We start from the raw sequence: 26,195 nt of genomic DNA on the forward strand, positions 1-26,195 counted from the left end.
TTAAAATAATTTTTTGGGGTTTTCTCCCTTCCCCATCCATATATACGCAAAATTTGCACAAATGTTGCATTTTGACATTTTTTTCGGGGGGGGGGGGGACACCATTTCTTTAAGAAAAGTATTTTTGAGGGGATTTCCCCCCCTTTCCCCCTCCATATGTACGCCCAATGTGCATAAATTTTATATAGTCTGAATCTCTGGTTCATTCCGCGTACAACGGTATATCACTCATCTCTCTAGGGCAATTAGCCTCCGATCTACACTCATTTAATTGAAACTCTGCATTTTGCTCAAAATCGGCTTGGGCATCAAGGGGCATTTAGTTTCTGAGCTGTAGGGCATTTAGTTTCTGAGCTGTAGTCAATTCAATGTAACTCTGCATTTTGCTCAATTCCGAAGCTTGAGACAGTGGCGTACAAGCCTTTCGTTTCAGGGGTACAACTCGCGTTACATTGGTCATACGGCAATGATGCAAATATTTTTCTGTTTCTTACATGCCAGCGATAATTTCTATGTGCATTTTGAACTTTTCATATCCTTTTTTTCAGGGGGGCGGGGGGAGAAACCCCATTTTTTTTAAAAAAAAAGTTTTTCTCTATGATTTCCCCCCTTTCCCCCTCCATATATACGCCGAATGTGCATAAATTATATATCGTCTGAATCTGTGTTTCATTCTGCGTACAACGGTATATCGTTCATATCTCCAGGGCAAATAGTCTCTGAGCTAAAGTAATTTCAAGGTACCGCTGCATTTTGAAGCTTGAATCAGTGGTGTGCTGACCATTCCTTTTGGGGGTACAACTCAAGTTACATTGGTCATATGATAATAATGCAAATATTTTTGTGTTCCTTACATGTCAGCAATCATTTCCATGTGCATGTCGACACTGTCATGTACTTTTTTCTTGAGGGGAGGGTGGGGGAACCAAATTTTTTTTTTCCGAAATTTTGGAATTTTGAGTTAGCCCCCTCCCCCCTGCCACATATACGCCAAATTTGCTTAAATTTTATATAGTCTGAATCTCTGGTTCATTCCGCGTACAACGGTATATCACTCATCTCTCTAGGGCAATTAGCCTCCGATCTACACTCATTTAATTGAAACTCTGCATTTTGCTCAAAATCGGCTTGGGCATCAAGGGGGTTGGTTACATGTGAAAATGGCCTTGGGCACCAAAAGGTTAAGCCAATATTTGTCCAAAGTAAAAATACTGTTCGATGAATTTAAAAACAGGTTTCAAGACTTCAAAGAGTGGAAGAGAAATTATCCTTGTTTACTGCTCCCTTTTCTTTCGATGTTGCATGCGCCAGTCCCAACCTTCAAATGGGACTCATTGAATTACAATGTGACTCAGTATTAAAAGAGAAATATCACAAGGTGGGTGTTCACAAATTTTTCTCATATCCCCACAGCAGTATCCTCGATTGAGTCATTTTGCTGCTGGAATTTTAGCAATGTTTGGTAGCACTTACCTTGCTGAACAATTGTTCTCCATCATGAAGATTAACAAAACAGCCCAACGGTCAAGAATGACTGACAAACATCTGTTGTCTGCATTAAGAGTCTCCTGTTCACAAGATCATAATGTGGACATCGAGAAACTGGTTTCTAAAAAAAGGTGTCAAATCTCTGGGAAACTAAACTAAACACTTTCTTGCCACAAAGGTTTGCACAACTGCAACCAATTTATAATCAAAACAAACATGTAAAATAATATCACTGACTACGAAAAGATATTTCAGTTTAATTTTATTTCAATAAAATACATAAAGATTATTATAATTAGATTATTTTTCCATTATACATTTTCCATAATCATTCAGTTCTAAGAACAGTGGTATTTGAAGGAGGATTAGGGTTTTTGCATCCCCTCCAGTTGTTAATTGTTGGCAGTAACTAACCAAGAACCAACCGATACTGCGCAGGTAATCACTTGAATCCCCACAACTGGTAATCCTTCAAATAGCACTGATTTTAAGCAGTGCTTTTTATCTGGGTAAAAAGGTACCGGTACCCTTCAACTTCGTTCATGATTGTTATTGCGTTCATCATTTGAACTACTCAAAATATTTGTTATGTTCATAAATGATAGTTTTATTCTCACCTGTAAAAAGGTGCTGGTATGGTGTACCTTTTTGCTTTTCGCCAGAAAAAAAGCACTGGTTTTAAGTCACACAATTACCAGATGCAGACTATCTCTCGTGTGCTTTGTAATTTGAAGCTGTCAAACTGTATTCTTTGCTTGTTTATTGTTAATTTATATCTTGGAGTATGATTTATTTCTATTGACTATTGATGTTTTCAACTCTACTTTATGCACAGATAGGCTAATCGGGACTAGACCTACAGTTTAAAGTGGGATCCGAACGATTATGTGCCTCCACCGGGTATTCAACCCGAAACCCTTGATTACAAGGTGACTTCTTTTCACTACGCCACTGAGGAGGTAATAATGTAACAGCCATCTCTCTTGACGAGAGGGAGAGGGGAAGCTTTTTTGTGTTGTTAGCTGTTACACACATGTTCTCATTGAATATTTTTTGTTAACTTTGTAAGTCTCTAGGAAGGGGGGGGGGGGGAATCTCTTAATTTTAGACTTCAAGGGGTTGGTGTTCAAGATGTGCGACCCGGAGAGTTTTAACGTTATCGTTATGCGGGAATTGACTTTTGACATGCCTGCACTACATGCCACATTGGTGAATCTGTTACTTTTTTCACATGAAGTATCACTTTTCAGTATGATGAAAATTATCCGCAGTGAAGAATTTGTGCTTTATTTAAAGTCCTTGAAACCTGAACAGCTTACAAAACATAAAATAGCAGATATACCAGGTGATCTGTTTGAGATGTCGGAAAAGTAAACCTTTATACACAAGAGGTTAATGTACTATCTCCAAGCAGCTTGTTGTAATATAAGCAGAAAGGATGAAAGTTTCGAGTGAGTGGAGGTTTACAGACTTCAGCCACACGACGGCGCTAATGTGCATGGTAACAAAGGTGGTGATCACGTCACAACAGAGCACACAGTATGTCGTATTGTATGCGAAATTTTCGAGTATTACATGCATGCTACTGCCGCCACGCAGCTGGTCAGTAAACCTCCAATCACTCAAAACTTACATCCTTTGTGCTTATATTACAACAAACTGCTCACAGATAAGTACATTAACCTCTTGTGTATATAGGTTTACTTTTCTGACATCTCAAATGGATCACCTGGTACATTTTATCACTTTTTTTTCTTTATAGACAAATTCTCATGACAGAGGAATTCATGATGTAAAGTTTCAGGTTTCTCCTGTTGATAAAAAACCCAATACCTAGCCACACTGTTTATCACAAGGCCCATTTAAAAATGCATGTTGATAAAACAATCCTTGGCATAGTTTCACAATTGGCCAACTGTAGAATGTTTCCGGCAAACCATAACTAATTGGCCTTACACAAAATCCTCACAAAAAAATAACTGAATTATGCACAATCTTTTTGCATGTCCGGTCATTGTCTTGACTGCAACTTTTTGGGTTTGAAATTTGTCCTGACCACATCGTTCAAGCCTTCTCTGTTCCTGGCCAATTCTATTGCATAGAACTGTATCCTGGTTACAAGAATGCTGTTTTCCTCTGAGTATTCACCACAGCAATCAATCCGCAGAAGAGTTCCAAAGCTGTAATCCTCCACAACATCCTTGAACTTCTCACAAAATGGACGCCATTTCTATAAATATATATGAATTTATAACTGGCACTACTATGAGGAGCATATCAAAAAAACTGGTCGATAATTTTTACGCGGGGTTGGCAACACTAATGAAGTTGAGCATGCCCTAGTATTCTGTGCTTGCAACAGAGATAGAATAATCAGTGGGGTTGCGTACGTGCGAGTAGCAGTAAGGTGAAATGGCTGCCATAATACAAAATCCCGCCAAATATGAAGTGAGATCTGTCATACGATTTCTGAACGCCAAAGGACAGAATGCAGCTGACATCCATTGGGAATTGTGTGCCATTTATGGACCGACAGTGATGAGTGAAGAAGGGAAGGTCAGGCAATGGTGCAGAGAGTTTTGGGAAGGGCGTTCAAATGTCCACATGACAATGAGCATAGCAGAAGGCCTAGTGTTCAGACGGATGATCTGGTGGAACGGGTTAACGAGAAAGTGCGTTCCAATCGCCAGTTCACAATATCTGAACTCGCCAAAGAGTTTCCAGAAGTGTCTGCAAAAACAGTGCATCGAATTGTGACTGACAACCTGGGGTATCGCAAACTGAGTGCGAGGTAGGTAGGTACCAAATGCTCACAAAGAGCAAAGAAGGACAGCTGCATGTGATTTTTTGGCCCGCTGGAGGGAGGATGGGGACGACCTCTTTTCACACATAGTGACGGGGGATGAAACGTGGATATCGTACACCACTGGGGAGTCGAAGCAGCAGTCAATGCAATGGCGGCACTCTGGTTCTCCTAAAGTGAAGAAATTCAAACAAACACCATCAGTTCACAAAATCATAGCAACCATGTTTTGGACCAATAGGGTGTGATGTTTGTGGAATTCTTGGAACCAGGACGAACAATTACAGCAGAGGTGTATTGCAAAACACTGAATAATCTGCGACGTGCCATCCAAAATCGGCGGAGAGGAATGCTACACTCTGGAATTTTTCTGATCCATGACAACGCCCGCCCACACACAGCTGCTTGTGCTGTTGAGACAATTCAAAGATTTTGATGGGAACTATTCATTCATTCCCCTTACAGCCCTGACCTTGCCCCCAGCGATTTCTTTCTTTTTCTTCACCTGAAAAAGTGGTTTGCATCAAAACGTTTCAAAGACATCAACTTTCTCCTTTCTCCACTTCTCTTCCAAATTGGTGCATGACGTCCTCAAGACATCAGTTCTGGACTGGCTGCACTCTAAGGCAGCAGATTTTTACGCAGAAGGTATACAAGCTTATGCCACGCTATCAGAAATGTCTGGAGGTTAATCGTGACTACGTCAAAAAATAGCCAAGGTATGTACTTGTTTATCAATCACAATAAATGTCTTATCCTTTCATTTTCTTCTTGTTTAAAAAATATCGGCCCTTTTTTTTGACATGCTTGAGTTCTGTGACAATTTCATTACCATCAGATTAATTACAGTGGACTCTTTTTTTTAATCTGAACTTGGATATTTCGAATTATAAGGTAATAGGACATTCCTCTTGAAACCAATGTTAAAAATTCATATCGCGAAGGAGAGTCAAATAAATACCTTAAAAGTTGGACAAAAATTATATGGCAGACTGCATACAGCATAAATTTAAATGAGGTATCAACTGTTTTTTATAAATCGATCTCAAGGCAACACTAATCAAGTGAGTTTCAAAATGCCATTTTTGTAATTTTAAAAATGGTGCCTCCTATACACTTGCACCAGTGAAGAGGAGTGGTTTCTTGCTCTCTGTCAGCCTAAAACTTACATAAATTTCTCGCAAATGTTACTTCAATCTCTCTGCATGCTTACCACACCAACAAGTTTACTAATGGAGGAGAAAGTTCGACAATAGCCTCAGGTCGCAGGGAGATGGGTGGAAAGGCCTTTGCAGTGGCTCATGAAGTGACTGCACGTGGACCCCAAAGACTTATTCTTCTTAAGGTATACAGGCATTAACTCAAGGTTGAAAATATATATGTAGATCAGCAATAGGTCTGTGCTAAAAAGCTGCAAACTTGTGTAGCCCTACATACAGAAATCTACTAGATAAGAAAGAAAAACAAATTAGTTTTCATTTGACTCTCCCTCGTATAATTCGAATTTTGAACTTTTGATTTGGATAATTGAAAGGCAGGTATCCAGAGACACGTTTGCTAGTATACAGCCTCCATCCTCTCCTCAATAATGTAGGATTCCCCACCCCATTTGTGTCCAGTTGTTTGTCTTTGAACCCCCACCCCCTCACCCCTAGCCAATGATTTGTGGTAGTCTTCTTATATGTCCTCAGTTATGATTACTCAGTGTACATTGTTTGCAACATCAAGCGTGGCATATTCAACCTAAAGCAAATGTTTGTGATGACTTGTTCATGCAATAAATTAAGGGCATGAGGGAAGAATTTCCACTTGGCCATCCTCTCTGAAGCAGCTAGAGCACTGTTGCCAACTTAGCTCTTTTTGAGCCAGGTCTGGCTCTTTCGTGCACTCGTTTGGCTGTGAACTGGGGCGCATGCCTCCCTGCCCCACTATGGTGCCATCACTGGCTGTGGCTTAGATAGACCAACTTTTGCCGTAAGTATACATTTTGCACGTGATATTGTTATATTTGCTTCATCGCCCCACCCCCTCTTACCTCCCCAGCTACTTTTTTTATAGCACCTTGGCTGACGTGAAGAGGACGTAATATTGTTATCCAGGAATCCTTTATTTTTTATTTCATACGAGCAGCGGTGGATTATTGAGGTGGGTGATGCAGTCGGATCTAGACGGTAGAAAACTAAGAATAAATTGCCATCACTTTAAAGCTAATGGTAATAACAATGCCCCTCACCCCCACTCATTTGACACCTAAAATTACCCTAGGAGGAACTTTAACGGTGAAATTTAGCTCTTTTATGTGCATCAGGTTTGGAAACACTGCCAGGATGGCCGTAGGAGGCAAGGAGAAATGCATTGAGCTTATGGAAGTATTATTTGACTTGTTCTCTTTGGGAATATCAAACTTCCGATGGCATAGAAAAAGATATCAACGGAAAAAGGACAGACTAGAGTAGTAATTGATAGGCGGAAAAGTAGATACTTCCATTTGATTAGCCATAACTTCCAGCTGAAGATGATTCCCCATAAGGAATACATGGGTTTCTGAAAATTCTTATTCATCATATTTTTCAAATATTGTATCTAGCTTAATAATCAACTTTAAAAAAATGATTTCACCTGCAACATGTGGAGAAATTCATACTCTCTTCAACACTGGCATTTTTCTTTGCCCACTTGGACGATATTGAAATAAATGTACAACTGGTGCAAAATTGTCACTCTTCGCCTTAAATTGAAGATTTTGTTAACCATGTAAAAATAAACAAACAGAATCAAACAAGAGTTGCTAACTTCTGAAAGTGAGAACAGGTAGCTAATGTTGTTACAAGTGTATGTGATTTTGTGTGTTAATACAGAATACTTACTGAAACGTGTTTCCATTTACTGGTAGATTAATTAATATTGTGGCTTGCACTATAGAAACATGCACAAAATGCGACACTTTTTAAGATAAGGTCCACTACATGTTCATTATTTTTGTTCATACTGTAGTACAGTAATTTGCTTTATGGATTTTCATTCATAATGGATGTTATTGTTAATTCGAATTTTGGATAATTCAAATTTTTTTCATGTCACCTTGGGAGTTCAAATTAAAAAGAATCCATTGCATAAATATTTCATGAAATGAACACCTGAGGGGCATCATATGAAACACCATATAAGAAAAACTCAAAATATTTTACATCACCCTCCTCTTTTCAAAATGAATCTATTTCTGCCAAGTATTACCTCTTTTGCTTCCGTGCTCTTCAAGGCCTCTTCACTGACTTTGTCCACCTTGAAGTCTGGGAACTCTTCTCTGAAAGTATCGTAGATGGCATTGTCATGAGGAGTTAGCTTCAGAAATTTGGCATCAACTGAACATAGAATCTGCAAAATATACATGAACATATAAATGCAAAATAACTATTTGTTCTCTTCAAAATGTTTCATCTTCTTTGTATCATGCATAGAAATAGGTATATCAAATTCCCCCACAAATATACACCGTGTGTTTCATAAATAATTGAGGGGTTACAAATAATTTACTTATGTAAATTAAACCAGTCCAGAACAAACGAGGAACTCAAACATTTTTTTTTACACCTACAAATGTTCAATGTGTGCACCATGGGTGATACGGCACAGGTTGAATCGTAGTCTACTTCTTACCACATTTGCATCAACAGTAAAAAAGGAACATTTGAAGTTCTAGGAATATTTATGCAATAATAGCAATTGGATTCCTAGAATTTATTGTATGAGCAGATCATATATTTACTGTGGAGATAAACGTAGATACATGAGCATATTTTACTGCAGCCACAATAATTATTGCCGTACCAACAGGAATTAAAAATTTAGATGAATTGGGCCTGTCAATAGTGTCTATCGTTGTGATGAAACGCTCCCTTAGGGCTGCGATATCACACAGCATCGGTGAGAGGAATACCCTGCCTTTCATGAAACCCTACAAAAAGAAGTCACATGGTGTAAGGTCCGATGATCGTGGGGACCAAAACATTGCACAAAACACTGTGAGCGATTTGAATGATGTGGGTAATTTGAGTGTCGCCTAGGGACAGGGATATGAACTCCCAGCTTAACAAAACATACATGCACGAACTGTTTGCATTCCTCGATCGTTCTGGATTGGTTTCATTAATGTAAGTTCAATAGTTTACTTGCAATAAATTTGTGTAGCCCCTCAATTATTTATGAAACACCCGGTGCATAGGGATGAGACAGACGAGTATTGCCTGATATAGGAATATCAGTCCCACTCCTGATATTTTTACTGACTTGATATTTCCATAAATAGTGTGTAACAACCCATTTTTTTTCCCCCAAATTAATGAATATAAAAGTACAATTTAAATACTGTAGTTCTATAGAGTAAATGAGTAAATACAGTGTAACCTCGATTTTACGATTTACGTTAAAATGTGGAAAAATGCAAATCCTGGGTTAATTTTATAACATTTTGCTATATTGGGACTAGGTATGGACGATATCGCAAATTTGATCTTGTGATATACCACCAAGGAAATATCGTCACAGACGATTCAATACGATATATAATGTCTTTTCCATATTGTGATGATATATCGTCAACACAATACATATCACCAAAATATCATGGCGATATATCATCTAGTTGATATTGCCTGGATGATATTTTTCAATATTGAATATGGACGATATATTGCCCAACACTAGTTGGGACCATCAAAATTGAATGTAAAATGTGGGAAAATATATTTTTCTAAGGCAAAAACTATTGCAGTTACTGGGTTACACACATTAATTAAGAAGTGACTGAACCATTTAGGTTCAGAGAACATTTTGTAATGCTATATCAGGTCAGTAGAATATCAGTTATCTGGTTGGTATGGGAAATTTTTAAAATCCCAATGTTTTGGATGGGATAAATTTCCCATTACCCAACTAAATATGTAAATTTTCAAGATGATGAAAAATATTCAAAATTTCCCAACACCATGAAAATCTGAAAAACCTACAAACATGATCATTTCGAATTTCCCCGACTATTCAGGATCCCCAAAAGTCGGAAATCATTCCCACTGGAAATTGGGATGGGAATATATTCCCGATCTTTATACCAACTCTTCGGGATCCCACACACTCTTAGTTGTCAGTATCAGTTTCATATCAATACTGGAAAAAAAAATAATAATCTCTCACAATTCATAATATATGCAAAACAAGTTCATTTTATTGCTGCATGTAATGCAATGATCATCTGTCCAGGTAACCCAGTGTGCAATGTGTCTTTGGGTGTTTTGAAGCCAAATTCACTCACAAAGTAAACAGTGTAGTTTCTAGTTTACAAATTTAGGCAAACTGGATCTGTTCTTTGTTAACAAAAACATTGTTCTGAAAGAAGAAGCTATTAACAGACAATGAGCATATGGGGATACTGCTTGACATGATTCCCTGATCACCAAAGGCTTCACTGTTTAACCCTTAAACACTGGATGTGTCACATTGAGCATGACAAACCTTCACCTGAGATTTTCTGTCATACTTTTGTGGGTTATCAAGTTTTTCCCAAGCCACTCAATTCATCTAACTATTTGGTTGTGGATGGGAGTAAGAATCTTTCACAATTGCAAAGACTATGTACTTAAATAATTTTAATATCACTATATGAATACATACATTGAAATATATCTCAGCATGTTCATATGCCTTCATTGCCCACATTGCCTCAATGGTTGGCTGCAAATACAAAGAAAACACATTACAATGAAACTTAATGCAAAGCTTACAACTACACACACTATAAGAACATTTAACGGGCAATAACTTCAAACAATGTTGTTATCCACAGTCCAATGAAAAAGCAGCCATTCCTAGGTTTCAAATAACACAAAAATATTGCAATTCAAATTAGGAATGATAATAATATTACCAAAGCCAGTCATGAACAACTTGAGTACAAATATTTGGGTCACTGTATTTATTTCATTTTATGAATATGAATTAATATAAAGTTGTGATTCCGTTAATCATAAAGCACAGTAAGGAGTAATTGCACCAAAAATTAGGTTGTGACAGCTGTCGTGCTCTTAAATTTTAGCTGCTTCAAGTGTTTTGGATTTTAAAAAAAAACATTATCTACATGTAAATATAAGAAGGAATGGCAAAAATGTCAAGACAGTCTAACCTACGCATGTAAGACTTTTTGAAAGGGAATGATATTATTTTTTCAGCTTTAAAAAATTTACCTAACACACTCGCACATGTGACAGAAAAATCATCCTGCACAAAAGTGCATACATAAAGTATTCTTTATGGTTCTTCAATATGTGATTTTAGACATGTACTGAATTCATATGATGAAGAATAGGTGCATGTATAAAGTACAGATTAGCATACAAAAACAGGTCATGTTATTTGCATTAAAAAGATAAAAGTATACTCACATCATTGGCAAATTCTTCTGCTGGCCGTGACAGGATACTGGCTCCAGCTTGTAATCCTGAAGCATCCTATATTGAAAACGGAGCAAAAAGAATCAACACAGACCTTAAAGATACAAGATGCTAATTGAAGGGCTCGGGTGTAAAACATGGTAAGTGACATTTTGGTCTTTACTGGGTTCATTAAGAAAAAAGGTTATTAGAAGCTATACTGTCGATAAATTGTTTTTGTGTTGTGTTTACCAGTTTCACAAGGCTTCACTGAGTCCAATGTAAATTGTATAACATGGCAGTTTCACTCGAAAATTGAAGGATGGTACTTTAAACTTTGTAACTCAATTACCAAACTGTCCCTTACCATGTTTTACACCCGAGGTTAAGGGTAATTCCATGTCAAAAAACCAGTGCATAAACCTTTGATGTCATGGATTTGGCTAAATTTTGGTATACAAGTTTTTTATCATCTGGAATATGGAAAAAATATATATTTTTTTATTATTTTTCATGTTACCGGTTTTTGAGTTATTGAAATTTGACAAAATTGCACAAAAACCTCTCACTGCTGAAACTTTAAATACAATTTGCAAGAGACGTGTTTCAACTACAGGGCTGGGCATGGTCTCATTTTAAAGCTTATAAAGAGGGCTTTCATTTGATATACAACATGCTTGGTTTTTTTTGCGAAAAACAAATTTTGAGTTTTTTCAAAATTTTATTTTACAACTTACAAAAAACGAAATTTTCAAAAATTTTACGCATATTGGTACACATCTACTGAAGGTTCAGTCAAAATTTCAAGGTGGTATCTCTTTGGTATCATGAGTGAGAGATAATTAAAGCTCAAGTGTGAGTCACCCATTTCCTACAGTGGCTTGTATATTCCTGCTCTCCTATGCTTCTTTGTCCAACTGGATCAGTTGTGGTGTAGCTGTCAGTGTGTGTACATCTCAGTTAACTTCTGTGCTGTGACTTGTTTGAAACTTGCTTTATTAGTATCTTCATTTTTTAAAAAAATCTTGATATGGATGGCAAGAAGTGGTCCATTTATTGTTGTAATCCTTTGATTAGTAAAGATCTGAGGAATGTGGCAGCTTGGATGATTTCTTTAAATAACGGAATTGAAGAAAACATGAAAATTTACACTTCCTGTAGACTGCAGTTGGGGAAGGAAAAGCAGGCTATTGTTCCAGAAAAAGAAAATCCTTTAGGGCCAGATGATAATGCTGGTCCTAGTTGCAGTAACCAAGATTCAGAATATATGGATGTTGACACAGGGTTCAGCTACTTGAATGCCTCTTTGATCTCTCTTGGTGAGTCTCCAGTGAGTAAGAAGCAACTGAAGAGTTCGAAAATGATATTGCAGAGAAAATAAGAAATACTTATACCCAATCCCTTTTTAACGTAGAAGGTGATAAACATGAAGAAGTATGCCACTAGCAATTCAGAATCAGAAATCTTTGAGCAACTTAAAGAGATATTTAAAAACTGCAAATAAAAGTGAAAGGCTTCATGATTTTGTCTATTTTGTCCCAAAGTTGGTCATGTGGAAAAATTGAAAAGGAGTTTGGTGTTAGTAATTACATAGCAAGGAAAGCAAAAAAAAAAAAAAAAACTCGTTGAAGAGAAGGGAATTTTGTCCTCACCTGACCCCAGACCTGGAAAAACTTTACCAGAAGAAACAGCCTCATTAGTTAAAGATTTTGACTGCAGTGATGAAGTTAGCACGCAAATGCCTGGCAAGAAAGACTATGTTTCCGTGAGGGACACAGATCGTAAACATTCAAAACAGATTGATCCTGGGAAATCTGAGAGAAATATTCAGACTTTTTAAATCTAAATACTCACTACTTAAGATTGGGTTTTCAAAATTTGTAGAATTAAGACCAAAGAGTTGCATAATAGCAGGAGCCAGTGGTACCCACACTGTATGTGTTTGTACCACTCATCAAAATGTTAAACTAATGATAGCTGGAGCTCACTTAAATAAAATAACTATCCCAGGACATGAAAATCCATTAAAAACATACCAAGATTGTCTTTCAAAAATAATGTGTAGGGTACCACAACAGAAGTGTTTTCTAGATGAGTGTGATTCCTGTCCCAGCACAATTGATTTCAAGGAAGCCTTGCTAACAAGCCTTGAGGAAGAGATGCTTGAAAATATAACCTACAAGCAGTGGATCGCTGCTCTTTTGAGACAATTACTAAATCCACAGAGGAATTTGTTCAATATTTTCCAAATCAGTTGATCAACCTCAAGAGACACGATTTTATAGCCAAACAGCAATCAGTATATTTTTCTGAAAAGAAAAGTTCTCTAGTGCATGATGAAGCTGTGGTGACTTTATTTTGCTGAGAATTAATTACTCATTTATTTTGCAGGATAAAGTACAAGGGTTCCACTGGAACAACTCAATGGTAACAGTTCATCTATTTGTAGTATATTTTAAGGACAATGAAGATATTCTAAAACATAAGAGTTACTCTATGTGATCAAAAGTATCCGGACACACCACGAAACGTGTGTTTATCATAGAGGGCGACACAGTACTGCCATCTACCATGTGGAACACATAGTCAGCGAACTCAGTAGTCTGCAGACAGTTTGAGACAGCAGTATTGGATGGTCTGAGGAACTCACAGACTTTCAACGTGGTCAGTTGGTTGGGTGCCACTTGTGTAGGAAGTCTGTGTGTGAGATTTCTACCCTCCTAAACATCCCTCTGTCCACTGTTTCCAATGTTATAGTGAAGGGATGTGTACAACCCAAAAGCGTGCAGGCCAACCTCTCATGTTGACCTCCAGAGACCATCGAGTGTTGAAGAGGGTCGTACAGCATTATCGTCAATCATCCATCGCCACCATCACACATGAATTGTGAACTGCATCAGGATCTACTCCAAGCACCATTACTGTTTGGCGCAAGGTGCGGCAAATTGGTTTCCATGGCCGAGCAGCTGCCCATAAGTCAAATATCACACAGACAAATGCCAAACGCCGTCTCGTGTGGTGCAAGGAGCGTCGAAACTGGACCATAGAACAGTGGAAAACCGTTGTGTGGAGTGATGAATCACAGTACACAATGTGGCGATCCGATGGTAGGTGTGGATGTGGCGAATGCCTGGTGAACGGCATCTACCAGTCTGTATAGTGCCGACAGTGAAATTCGGAGATGGCGGGGTTACAGTGTGGTCATGTTTCTCCTGGAGGGGGCTTGGCCCCCTTGTTGCTTTACATGGCAATGTCACGGCACAAGCTTACGTTGACATTTTAACAGCTTTCATGCTGCCTACCGTCGAAGACCAATTTGGGGATGACCATTGTGTCTTTCAACACGACCGAGCACCCGTCCATACTGCAGGGCTTGTGGGGGAGTGGTTTGACGACAACAACGTCCCACTAATGGACTGGCCTGCGCAGAGTCCTGATTTGAATCCCATAGAACATCTCTGGGATGTTTTGGAATGCCGACTTCATGCTAGACCACACCGATCCACATCAATACCTCTTCTCATTTTGGCGCTCTGCGAGGAATGGGCTCACATTCCTCAGGAAACGTTCCGGCACCTGATTGAAAGTATGCCTGAGAGAGTGAACGATGTCATCAAGGCTAAGGGTGGGCCAACACTGTATTGACTGCCAGTGTTCCCAATGAAGGGTTGCCCAAACTTGTACTTTATTTTCAGGTGGGTGTCCGGATACTTCTGATCACATAGAGTATGTCTTCACTTCGGACTGCTTGATTCACAACACAGTTCTTGTCCATGTTTTCCAAAGAAAGCTTTCAGATTTCTTGAAAATTGATTGTCTGCCAAACTCACAGAAAGTATATTATTTCTCTGATGGTTCAGTAGTGCAATATAAGAACCGCAAAAACTTTGCAAATTTGTGCAACCATTATAGAGATTTCGATGGCATTGCAGCTGAGTGGCATTTTTATGCAACAGCAGATGGTAAGGGAGTTTGTGATGACGTTGGAGGGACAGTAAAGAGGCTGGCAGCCAAAGCTAGACTCCAGAATCCTCTTTCAAATCAATAACTTTCTTTAATGTGACGAATGACGAATACTTGGAAGACGAGAGACTTTTATGGACACGGTTTGGTGAAGCTGTAACAGGGACTCAAGAGGTTTCATGCATTCATACCAGTAAGCACAGAAAAAGTAGATACTAAAGTGATTTCTGCATCTGAAGAAACGTTGGTACATTGTGTTAAAGTTAATGCAGATTAGGGATGTGCCGAAGCCGATTACAGATGTATAAAAATCGGCAGAAATTGACATATCGGCATCGGCAAAAATCCGATATTTAAACCGGTAGAGATTATACTAGAGTTTTACTTTCTAATAAGTTTTATATTTTAGTTTTGTAAGATTTATTGAAAATTAGGTTATGATTCATCATTATTGTTGAGTTTTTGTAATAAAATTATTGCAAACTCTCATTCAGAGGATCAACCTAACTCAAAATCAGAAATAAAACAATACATTGCTGAACCAGGATCTGCTGTTGTATTGGAACAGATTTATGATAAGAGAAGAAGTAGGTAACTTCCTGAAGTGTTTCCAAAACTCGTGTTTCAGAAGTTGAATCTGGTAGCAGTAAATTTCCAACATTGAGAACAGAAATTAATTTTGCATTTCAAAGAACTGCTTGTGTACTAATGAAAAATCTCTTGAGAATCCATGTTCTTCTTAAAGGTTCACATTACTACCTTTTGTAGATGCAAATGTACATTCGTATCTCTTGATAATGTACATGTATATACATATGATATGCAATACAAATGTACATAGCAAATTTATTTTTGTCATGCTGAAAATTCTGTTTAATAGTCTTATGTATTGGAATCGGTTAAATATCGGCATCGGTATCGGTTCCAAAAATTATCGGTGAGTACATCGGCATCGATAAATTTTCAGCTTCGTCACATCACTAATGCAGATGTTGAAAATGTACCCTTTGAACACATGACAGGTTTTGTAGCATGTGCACATGATGCCAATTGGTGGGTGGGATGTGTACTTTCGAAAGATGATGTAGCACATGAAGGGCAGGTCAATTTTTTGCATCCTTGTGATCCAGCACAGTCATTTAGTTATCCAAGGTGACCAGATGTTTTTAAAATCCCAAGACATGCAGTCCTTTGCAAAGTGGACCCTGTACAGCTGAAGCAAGAGGAGATGACACAAGCATCATACATGTTATCGCAGAAAGACTTTCTGTATCAGTAAGCAGTTTCTTGGTATGTATGCTTTTGTATTTATAATGTGGTCTTGAAAGGTCACTTTTCATATGATACCAGAGACATACCACCTTGAAATTTTGACTGAACTTGCAGTAGATGTGTACAAATATCTGTAAAATTTTTTAAAATTTCGTTTTTTGGAAATTGTAAAATAAAATTTTGAAAAACTTTCAAAATTTGTTTTCTGCGAAAAACCAAGCATGTTGTATATCAAATAAAAGCCCTCTTCATAAGCTTTAAAATGAGACCATGCCCAGTCCTATAGTTGAAACAGGTATCTTGCAAGTTGTATTTAAAGTTTCAGAGGTGAGAGGTTTTTGGGCAATTTTGTCAATTTTGAAAATTCAATAACTCAAAAACCGGCAACATGAAAAATAAATAAAGAAAAAAATTCTACATTTCAGATGATAAGAAACGTGTATACCTAATAGTCAAATCCATGACGTCATATTCCAAAATTTATTTTTTCTTGGTTGATTTGACATGGAATTACCCTTAAAGGCATGTCAACTTGCTGACTTGGTAACTTGAGGTTATTCCAAGAACTGAATGTTCATGGATGTTCTCTATGAATTGAAAACTATTGCAAAACACTTAAGAAACACACATGCAGTTTCAATAAATCAGTCAGTTTGAACTTTTTTCCTATTACAAAGAGTAATGCAGTAATTATGCTGAAGGGGGGAGTATGAGCTACACCCATGTCCAGTTTCTAGTAGCAGACAATAGCTAGTCTTCTTTAAAGTGAACATGAAGGAATTATAGAGAGAGATTACACAAATTGAACAGGAGTCTTCAAGGTCAAGCACAAAATGGAGGAGCCGAAGAAGCAGCCTATATGTTATGATCTATAAAATCAAGCAACAGGTGCAAGTGACAAACATGTCACGATGAAGGGGGAAATGTTCAATGTAACCTAGAAATTGTAGAGGGACATTTGAAAATACAGTGTCCGAAAAGTCACGCAACCGGTACAGTGTCCGAAAAGTCACGCAACCGGTGTTTACGACCGTATAATGGAATAGCGAAACGGAATGAGAAGATATGTAAGATAGACGTAATGGGAATTAGCGAAGTAAGAAAGAAAGGAAATGGCATACAAAGGCTTGAGGAGGGATATACCTTGAGATATTCAGGTGTTGGACAGGGAAGAAGAGCAAAAGAAGGGGTAGGAATTGTAACAAGTCAGCAATATGAAACAAAGATCAGTGGCTGGGAACCAGCTAACTGAAGCATAATTGTAGTTAAATTTGATATAGAATATAAAATATCATATATCCAAGTATATGCACCAACAGAAGATGTCTCTGTGCTTGATAAGGAAGAATTTTATGTACAACTCCAGAGGACAGTAGATAAAGAAGTAATGGAGGGACGGTATGTAATGATAGTGGGAGACTTAAATGCAAGAACAGGTAAAGATAAGAAGGTAGCCCATGGTAGTATGGGAAGCTACGGGGGAGAAAAGACATTGAATGAGAATGGCAAGAGATTACTGGAGTTTTGTGTAAAAAATCAGTTGCTTCTTGGAAACTCCTTCTTCCCACATAAGGAGGCACATAAAATAACCTTCCAGGTTGAAGGAAGAAATGCTAAAAGCATAATAGACTACATAATATATATCAGTAGTATTAGGAGAAACATAATGGATGTTAAAGTTATAAGAGGTGTTGAACTGGGTAGAGACCATAGATTACTAATAGTGGGCACATGCTTCACGAGACCACCAAAGCCCAGAATGAAAAAATACCAAACAATTAAGATAAATGAGTTACAGAAAAAAGAGAAGAAGGAAGAGTATAAAGAACAGGTAACAGCCAGACTGACAGAAGGACCAGATGTAGAACAACTAGAGATAGAAGAAATATGGAAGAGAATTAAAAAGGCACACATAAAATCTGCAGAAGAAGTATGTGGAAAGAAAATAGTAGATACAAGAAAAAAGAAAACATCTTGGTGGAATGAAGAAGTGAAACAAAAAGTAAAAAACAAAAAGGAAGCATGGAAAAAATATATTATGTCTCAGACAGAAGAAGATAGAAGGAAATACATTGAAAAAAGAAATGAAGTCAAGGAAATAGTGAAAGAAGCTAAAATAACATCCTGGGGAAAATTTGGAAATATGGTTGAAGATAAAGCTAGAGAAAAGAATACAAGGCAATTTTGGAAAGTTGTAAAGAACTTGAGAGGAAAATATGGAAAAACAATAAGAACCATTAAAGATGGAGATAAATTGATCACAGAAAAAAAAGGATGTGTTGGAGGTATGGCGGAAACACTATGGTGAAAAATTCCAGAAAGAAAATAATAACCCAGAGGAGGTAGGGGTGATATATGGACCATACATGGAGGTACAAGACTCAGATATAGAAGGGGAAATAAAGGAAGATGAATTACAAATAGCAATAGAACTGATGAAGACAGGAAAAGCAGCAGGATCAGATGGAATAAATCTAGAATTAATAAAATATGAAGGTGTGGAAGTAGTTAAGAATTTAACCAAGATGTTTCAAAGAATATGGAAGGAAAACAAAATACCAAATGAATGGAGAAAAAATATCATTATCCCACTACATAAGAAGGGCAGTAGCTATGACTGTAATAACTAACACTTGGGCTGAAAAGTTCGTAGGCTAACATAGTAAAAAATATTTTTTGACAAAATTCGATTTTATTATTCAATATAGTTGCCTTCGAGGGCGATACAACGATTATAACGGTCATACAATTTTTCGATGCCTTTTTTATAGTACGATTTCTCTTTAGCCTCAAAATAGGCCTCAGTTTCGGCGATTACCTCTTCATCAGTGCTAAATTTCTTTCCAGCGAGCATTCTTTTAAGGTCTGCAAACAGGAAAAAGTCACTGGGGGCCAGATCTGGAGAATATGGTGGATGGGGAAGCAATTTTATTACGGTTGAATATCGCTAAACATTGCTCCGAATCATCAAAACGTTGTTGCTTTTGATCGATTGTGAGCACGTGCGGCACCCATTTTGCACACAGCTTTCACATGTTCAAATATTCATGCACAATATGTCCAACACGTTCCTTTGATATTTTTAAAGTCTCAGCTATCTCGATCAACTTCACTTTACGATCATTTAAAATTATTTTCTGGACTTTTTTGATGTTTTCGTCGGTAACAGCCTCTTTGGGGCGTCCACTGAGTGCATCGTCTTCGATGCTCATTTCGCCTCATTTAAATTTAGCAAACCACTTCTCAACGGTTGATTTTCCTGGTGTAGAGTCCGAATAATATCTATCAAGCCAAGCCTTGGCTTCAACAGTATTTTTTTTCGCCAAAAAGCAATGCTTTATTAACACACGAAATTATTTTTTATCCATTTTTTCACAATAACAAAAGCTGCTTCACTCACAATGCTATATCTCACGAACTAATTATCCGGCAGCTGTGAAATTTATACACGTATCTTTTGAAGGTTAGTACTAAGTAAAAATCACATGGATTTAATTCTAGTAACGCCATCTACGAGTCAGCCTACGAACTTTTCAGCCCAACTGTTACAGAGCAATATGCCTCTCATCAGTCGCCTATAAATTATACACAAGGATACTAGAAAGACGTCTCAGAAAAGTGGTGGAGGAAGATATGGAGGAGGAGCAGGCAGCATTCTGCCCTAAAAGGCCACCACCAGTATGCAGGCGAAACTTCGCATAATGGCCATGCAAGAGAATCGATCCAAAGACAGATGGCGAATCATCTAACTATGTCTTTGGAAACTGTTAACCGCACCTTGCACATGGAGGCTTGTGTGGACAACCGTGTTTTCGTCCCCTTTGTTGGAGAACCGGACGCTGGGGGCATGCAATCCTTATACTTGCCGATCACATTCTTGAATAAAGTCAAACGAACGTCACAATCCTTGATCTTACACTACTTCCTGATCATTGACACACTGAACTTTGCATCATAAAGGGCTACAACATAACCTTCCCAAAAGCAACTCAGTTTTTGCAGCATTTTCGGCCCAGCCAGAAAATGCAAACACTTGGAAAGGTTATACAACGTACTCCTCCCAAAACTGTCTCAGTTTGGGCGAGATTTTCGGCCCAGTGAGAAAACACTACCACTCTTTTACAGCTCACACACTACACTGACAAACATGCCTGACAAAGGTTGGGTGAGTTAATTCTGAGTGCAGGGGGAAGGAATCGCGTTTGGTCACATATACGCCTCTGTAGAATGAATGAAGATAGGAAAGCTAAGCAAGTGATGGAGATGAGGGTAGAGTAGAAAGACGCAGGCCAAGAAATACATGGGAAGATAGAATAGAAAAGATAGGATTAAAATATGGAAAAACTAAGAACGAAATGAGAAGAATGAGTCGAGACCGGACGGAGTGGATGAGATGGACAGAACGAGGTACCCGACGCTTAACGGCATAAGGGAATGGAAGAGAAGAAGAAGAATGAGAAGAAACTCTTTCTGCCAAGAGAATGCCTTGTATATTGGGAAAATTTAGAGAGACAAACATATGTAAGAACATGCATGTTTTAATAACAAATACGCAAAGTGTTGCCAAAGGCGGAAAATTTTATTTTTGCAAATCGTGCGTATTGATTTTTGATTGATTTAGTTTATTTTACTTCGCGTTTTGTGCCTCTTGGCTAATTTGCGAAGATGGGGATGAGTGATGAAATTGATGAATGGACATTCACAAACAACCAAGCCCGAACGAGATTCGAACCCAGGACCCTTGGCATCGCAGCACAATGCAAATCGTGTGTATTGATGCACAGAACTCATTGAGGTAAATTTTTGCAACATTTCACAATACCAACAAACAATTTGGATGGTCATCTATTGAATTTAACAGAAAAATAACTTTGACGAAGTTTCAAGAACATTGCACAAGGGAATAAATGGGCTGTTCCAAAAATCGATGTTTTCACAATATTACGAGGGACACTGGCAACACTGTTGCTGTCACGTGTCACTAACAGACGTGTTTCACCTCAGGCTATCATACTAAGGCACTTTTAACGACAAAGGAGATAGTTGGTTATTCTCGAACATATGCAATAAATTACATACACCTTGCAACCCTGAAATGTGGGTACAGAAAACCGTGTATCAATTTTTATGTTTTCTGTGCCTTAGGTGGTTGCTGTTTGCGGCGAACAGCATTCCAGATTGTGTCTACTTATGCTGACGTCGTGTGTGTGTTTTCAAAATGCCATATTCTACACAGGAAAGTGTGTTTATTGTTGAAGAATATATACGAACATAGTCATATTCTGGCGTAAGAGAAGCATTTAGTGGCAAGTTTCCGACTACTCCCTCTCCAGATAAGTCGTCAATTTTTCGTCTTGTGCAAAGGTTTCGCCAAACTGGGTCAGTACATGACAGGCAACGTTCAGGGCACCCTTCTGTGTTAGGAGCTGATGTTCTGCAGCGTGTTGAACAAAGAATGGTGACGTTGCCACAAAAGTCTGTACGGAAGCTTGCCTCAGAATTGGACTTACGCAAGTCAACTGCTCACAAGGCTATACAGAAATTGAAATTTTACCCGTATTGAGTTCGTGTTGTTCATGAATTGAAAGCAGTGGATGTCCCAGCACGGTTGCATTACTGTCATTGGTTTCAATCATTCGTTCGACAAAATGGTGTCAATGTACTGAATAAAGTTTTTTTTTTAGCGATGAAGCCTGGTTTCATTTGGATGGGTATGTCAACAGCCAAATTCCAGGCATTGGGCGACAGAAAACCCACATCAGTTGCATGAACTACCCTTGCACTCTCCGAAAATCGGTGTATGGTGTGGAATATCGCGATGTCATATTGTTGGCAGTAGCGTAGCATCCTAGTATGCCCATACACCCAGCATTCCCTGATTTAAAATTTTAAAAATGCGTAAATGCTGTAAATATAAAGTAAAATGTGACTAATTATATACAGTGATGGACAAAAGTAATCATACCGTAGAACTGAAAGGAAGAAAGGACGAATTGCAGCAGCTAGGAAAACAATAAGGAAGTCAAAACTGTCAATGCCTTACCATGTATGCACCAAACAATATATTGACAACAATATCAGATGCTGCTTGTAGAAAAATAAAATACAATACATTCTCAATACCCGCTTCTTTGGCTGGACAAAAGTATTCATACGCCAACATAAAAGTTCATTCATGATTGGGAAAAGAGAGACGCGGTAGTATATAAATACGGAGAAACTAGTACTCACTTTTATCCGCGAAGCTGTTTTTTCTTCTTTTTCGATTAATTTCAGTGGCCACTGCCACCATCCTCGTTGGAACTTGCTGTGCTGTTGGATGGTGGCAGTGGCCACTGAAATTAATCGAAAAAGAAGAAAAAACAGCTTCGTGGATAAAAGTGAGTACTAGTTTCGCCGTATTTATATACTACCGCGTCTCTCTTTTCCCAATCATGAATACAGAACCTTCGCGTGTGAAGGAATTACGGGAATACGAACGGAACGAATGTAAGTTACTTGTGCGTCGATTGGACGTAATTTTCTTGAAAGCGTGCAAAAGGTGCGATGTCTTTCCCAAGTTCATCCAGTGGAAAGTGCAAAATAGCAGCTACAGAATTTTTTTTTTTCAGCACAGCAAGTTCCAACGAGGATGGTGGCAGTGGCCACTGAAATTAATCGAAAAAGAAGAAAAAACAGCTTCGTGGATAAAAGTGAGTACTAGTTTCGCCGTATTTATATACTACCGCGTCTCTCTTTTCCCAATCATGAATACAGAACCTTCGCGTGTGAAGGAATTACGGGAATACGAACGGAACGAATGTAAGTTACTTGTGCGTCGATTGGACGTAATTTTCTTCAAAGCGTGCAAAAGGTGCGATGTCTTTCCCAAGTTCATCCAGTGGAAAGTGCAAAATAGCAGCTACAGAATTTTTTTTTTTCAGCACAGCAAGTTCCAACGAGGATGGTGGCAGTGGCCACTGAAATTAATCGAAAAAGAAGAAAAAACAGCTTCGCGGATAAAAGTGAGTACTAGTTTCTCCGTATTTATAAAAGTTCACTTTGAAGAAAAGAAAGAAACAAATACCATGTCGTCAGAATTTAGTATGCATTCCTCTGTTATGGAGACTGCAAACACTTATAACTGCATCAATAGATAATAGATAATTTTATGTTTCTACAGTTAAAGAGGCCAACCCAGTTCTCATTAGGAGTAATGTTTTCTCTGCCCAAATGTTCAAAAGTTGGGGGAAGGGCAGGGGGTTCTGCAAATTTGCTCAAATAAGCAAGGAATCTACTTGAGTAATATTTTGGATGATTTTAGGTCATATGTTATTCGGATTTGGCAACACTGAATTTGTTCATTTTCTCTGAAGATAATTCTGATTGGTCTGATTGTCCTACAAGCTTCAACAGCATTTGCCACACTTGTATTTACGAATTCATTGCTACAACTGAGATAGTGCGATATGAAAAGATGTGTTCAGTGACTTTTCTGTAGTTACATAGATGTGTTCTAGGTCTAGCAACTGTAAATTATATAGTATACGATTCTAAACATTAGATGACTCTGTAACAGTACTGGGGTAACAGTTCGTTATATCGGAGACACATTAAAATTGCATATTTTATGTTTCACAAGGTTCGTACTTAAAAATTGTGTATTGCGGAACATAGTTCAAGGTGCCATTATACTTTTTACACGAAAACAAACACAATTTTTGGTAATTATGCGATATCGCCCGAACTTTTCATATTACGAGTTATTATTTGTTTTCCTTTTTCCGCTTGGGTAACAGACAATATGGTGTGCACTCCTCATGGATCATCGCACGTTGTATTTGTGTTTTGTCGATTTGGAGTGGATATGCAGTGTTTCAATCTTCTTAACCGAAAAATACCTACTTTCGTGTTCATTATGTCACCACAAACCACTGATGGATAGCCCCAAAAAAACATTCACCATAGCCCCACAAACCATTGAAGGATAGCCCCAAAAACTATTGACGACAGCCCCATGTACCATTGATGGATAGCCCCAAAAAACATTCACAATAGCCCCATGGACCATTTCCAGCAAAGGTTAGGTTAGGTAAGCAGTTAAAAAAAAAGAAGAAAAAATCTTGTAAGAAAAAGGCACGTTTGGAAACAGTGGCGAAACCGCGTAACTTTCGACGCTCATGCCATCTGCAGGTACATAATGGAAACAACGGCATAATGTCAGAAAATGCAAGTTCCTTACATAAAAAGTGATTATTTCTTGTTCTGCAGCATTCTATGGTGAAGTTTTCAGTTTCCACGAAAAAAAATTCCAACAATGCTATAGAAACTGATTTCAGTAAGTAGTTCCTCCTGTAAATTTGAAGAAATCCGTTCGGGCAATATCGCATATTTACCCAATTTTTCACATAAAGAGTGATTTCTCTGATTCATTTCTTCGCTTCTGTAACACACAATATGGCTGGCACATTTTGACTCAAGTTGTGGATATGCAGTGTTTCCAACCTTCTTCACTTGAAAAATACCTACTATCGTGTTCATCACGTGTGAAAATTTCAGATTATGCACGGGTAGCTGACGGATAGCCCCACGAACCATTCTGCACGGTAGCTGAGGGATTGCCCCACGAACCATTTCCGATAAGGTTAGGTTAGGCAAGCATAGTGAAAAAATAAGGGGTTGGAAACAATGACAGGGGCTTACGTCATCAAACGCATGCAGCATGCCGTTCACGTAGCGAAAGCAATGGCAATTGTGCGTCGGCGAGATATTTCTCTTGAAAAATACATGATTTACGGGTCAAATATATTCTACGATGAAAGAAAATACCTTGACGAACGTTGGAAAGCTTAAAACTCATTTCTATAAGTAGTTTCTTCTGTAAAAATGAAGAAATGTGTCTCCGATATAACAAACTGTTACCCAGGCGGGAATGGAGCACCGAGTAATATAGTTTGTAACTTACTTTGGTAACGATTAGATAAGCCGGAGACACATTTCTTGAAATTTACAGGAGAAACGACGAGAAAGTACTTACGGAATTGAGTTCTTGTGGACATTCTGAAGCTGCGGAAATTGTTTTTCGAATCGTGCAATTTATTTGGCCTGTAAGGAAGGTATTTTTCGTCATTCATGCATCTCCGTTGCCCGATAGCTCATGCCACCATTACCGTCGACTACATGAATAAAATGTTCCGTGCGTTTGATTACGTAACCTCCTGTCAGTGCAGCAACCCCACGGTTGTTTTACAAGATGACATGTGAGCGGGATTTTTTTTTCCAATTTAATTTTCTGTTTGCCGAACCTAACTTTCCGTGAATGGTTTGTGGATTAATAATCATTTTTCGGTTAATAAGTGTTAGTGTAAGAACCACGCGGTAGTTTTACAACATGACGTGTGAGCAGTTTTTTTTTCCAATTCAATTTTCTAGGTTTGCCTAACCTAACTTAACCTAACCTTCCATGAATGGTTTGTGGATCAATTTTCGCTTAAAATCCTTTTGTGAATAGTTTGCGAGGCATTTATCGGCTCATAAGTTTAGAAACACTGCACAGCAGCTGACAATACTGCATATCAGCTGACGATAGACAACGTGAGTCAAGATTTGCCCGCCGAATTAGCAACGACCAATAAATAATTATAATATTAAAAATAACGCTTTTTTCATTGAAAAAAAGTGATCCAAAGTTGAAAAATGTTCCGCTATGCATATGAGGTAAGTAGAAATGAATTTTATTTGAAAATAAACGAGTTAAATGTGTCTCCGGCTTATCTAACTGGTACCATTACTTTAAGTGCAACAATGAATACGGGGGGTAGTACATTGTGTGATGCCATAAACTAAAGCAACTATTATTATTAATCGAACACTGAATGAACGTTGTATGCCATACAACAGGTAGGTGAGTAAACAGTTCCACTACAATGTATATAAAATTAACAAATAATATCTATGACTATTCGGTAATAAGGAGGATAACTTTTTCGTTCACGTTTGAAACAAGTTTCTTACCATATCTGAAGATATATTTAAAGCCATAACTAGACGACGAAACTCACAGTTTTTCAATGTTTGTCATTTCACGTGCTCGGGTCATACGATAATTCCTACATCGCACAACAAATACCACTTTTATAGCTGCGCAAGTTCTTCAGTTAGAACTTTGTATGAAACATGTAAAAAAGAATTTATTTGCCCACTTCACTACGAGTGAGTGAGATCTAATTCGTAGTAAATGGGGGAAATACAAATATTTCTTTTACATT

At 38.0% G+C, this 26,195-nt stretch overlaps 1 protein-coding gene across 1 annotated transcript; it reads right to left on the bottom strand.

Moving 5' to 3' along the window:
* Nucleotides 1–1,739: 1,739 nt before the first annotated feature.
* LOC145997649 (protein PBDC1) lies at nucleotides 1,740–26,195 on the bottom strand. Its single transcript, XM_083134629.1, has 5 exons — nucleotides 25,942–26,195; nucleotides 10,726–10,791; nucleotides 9,959–10,018; nucleotides 7,526–7,666; nucleotides 1,740–3,718 (listed from the first exon to the last, which is right to left on the bottom strand). Exons 1-5 carry the CDS (start codon nucleotides 25,966–25,968, stop codon nucleotides 3,500–3,502), a joined length of 513 nt encoding a protein of 170 aa, XP_082990755.1. The 5' UTR covers nucleotides 25,969–26,195; the 3' UTR covers nucleotides 1,740–3,499.

The sequence above is a fragment of the Lepisma saccharinum genome, chromosome 1, assembly GCF_977018435.1.
Source record: "Lepisma saccharinum chromosome 1, izLepSacc3.1, whole genome shotgun sequence".
In the NCBI taxonomy this organism is placed as follows: domain Eukaryota; kingdom Metazoa; phylum Arthropoda; class Insecta; order Zygentoma; family Lepismatidae; genus Lepisma; species Lepisma saccharinum.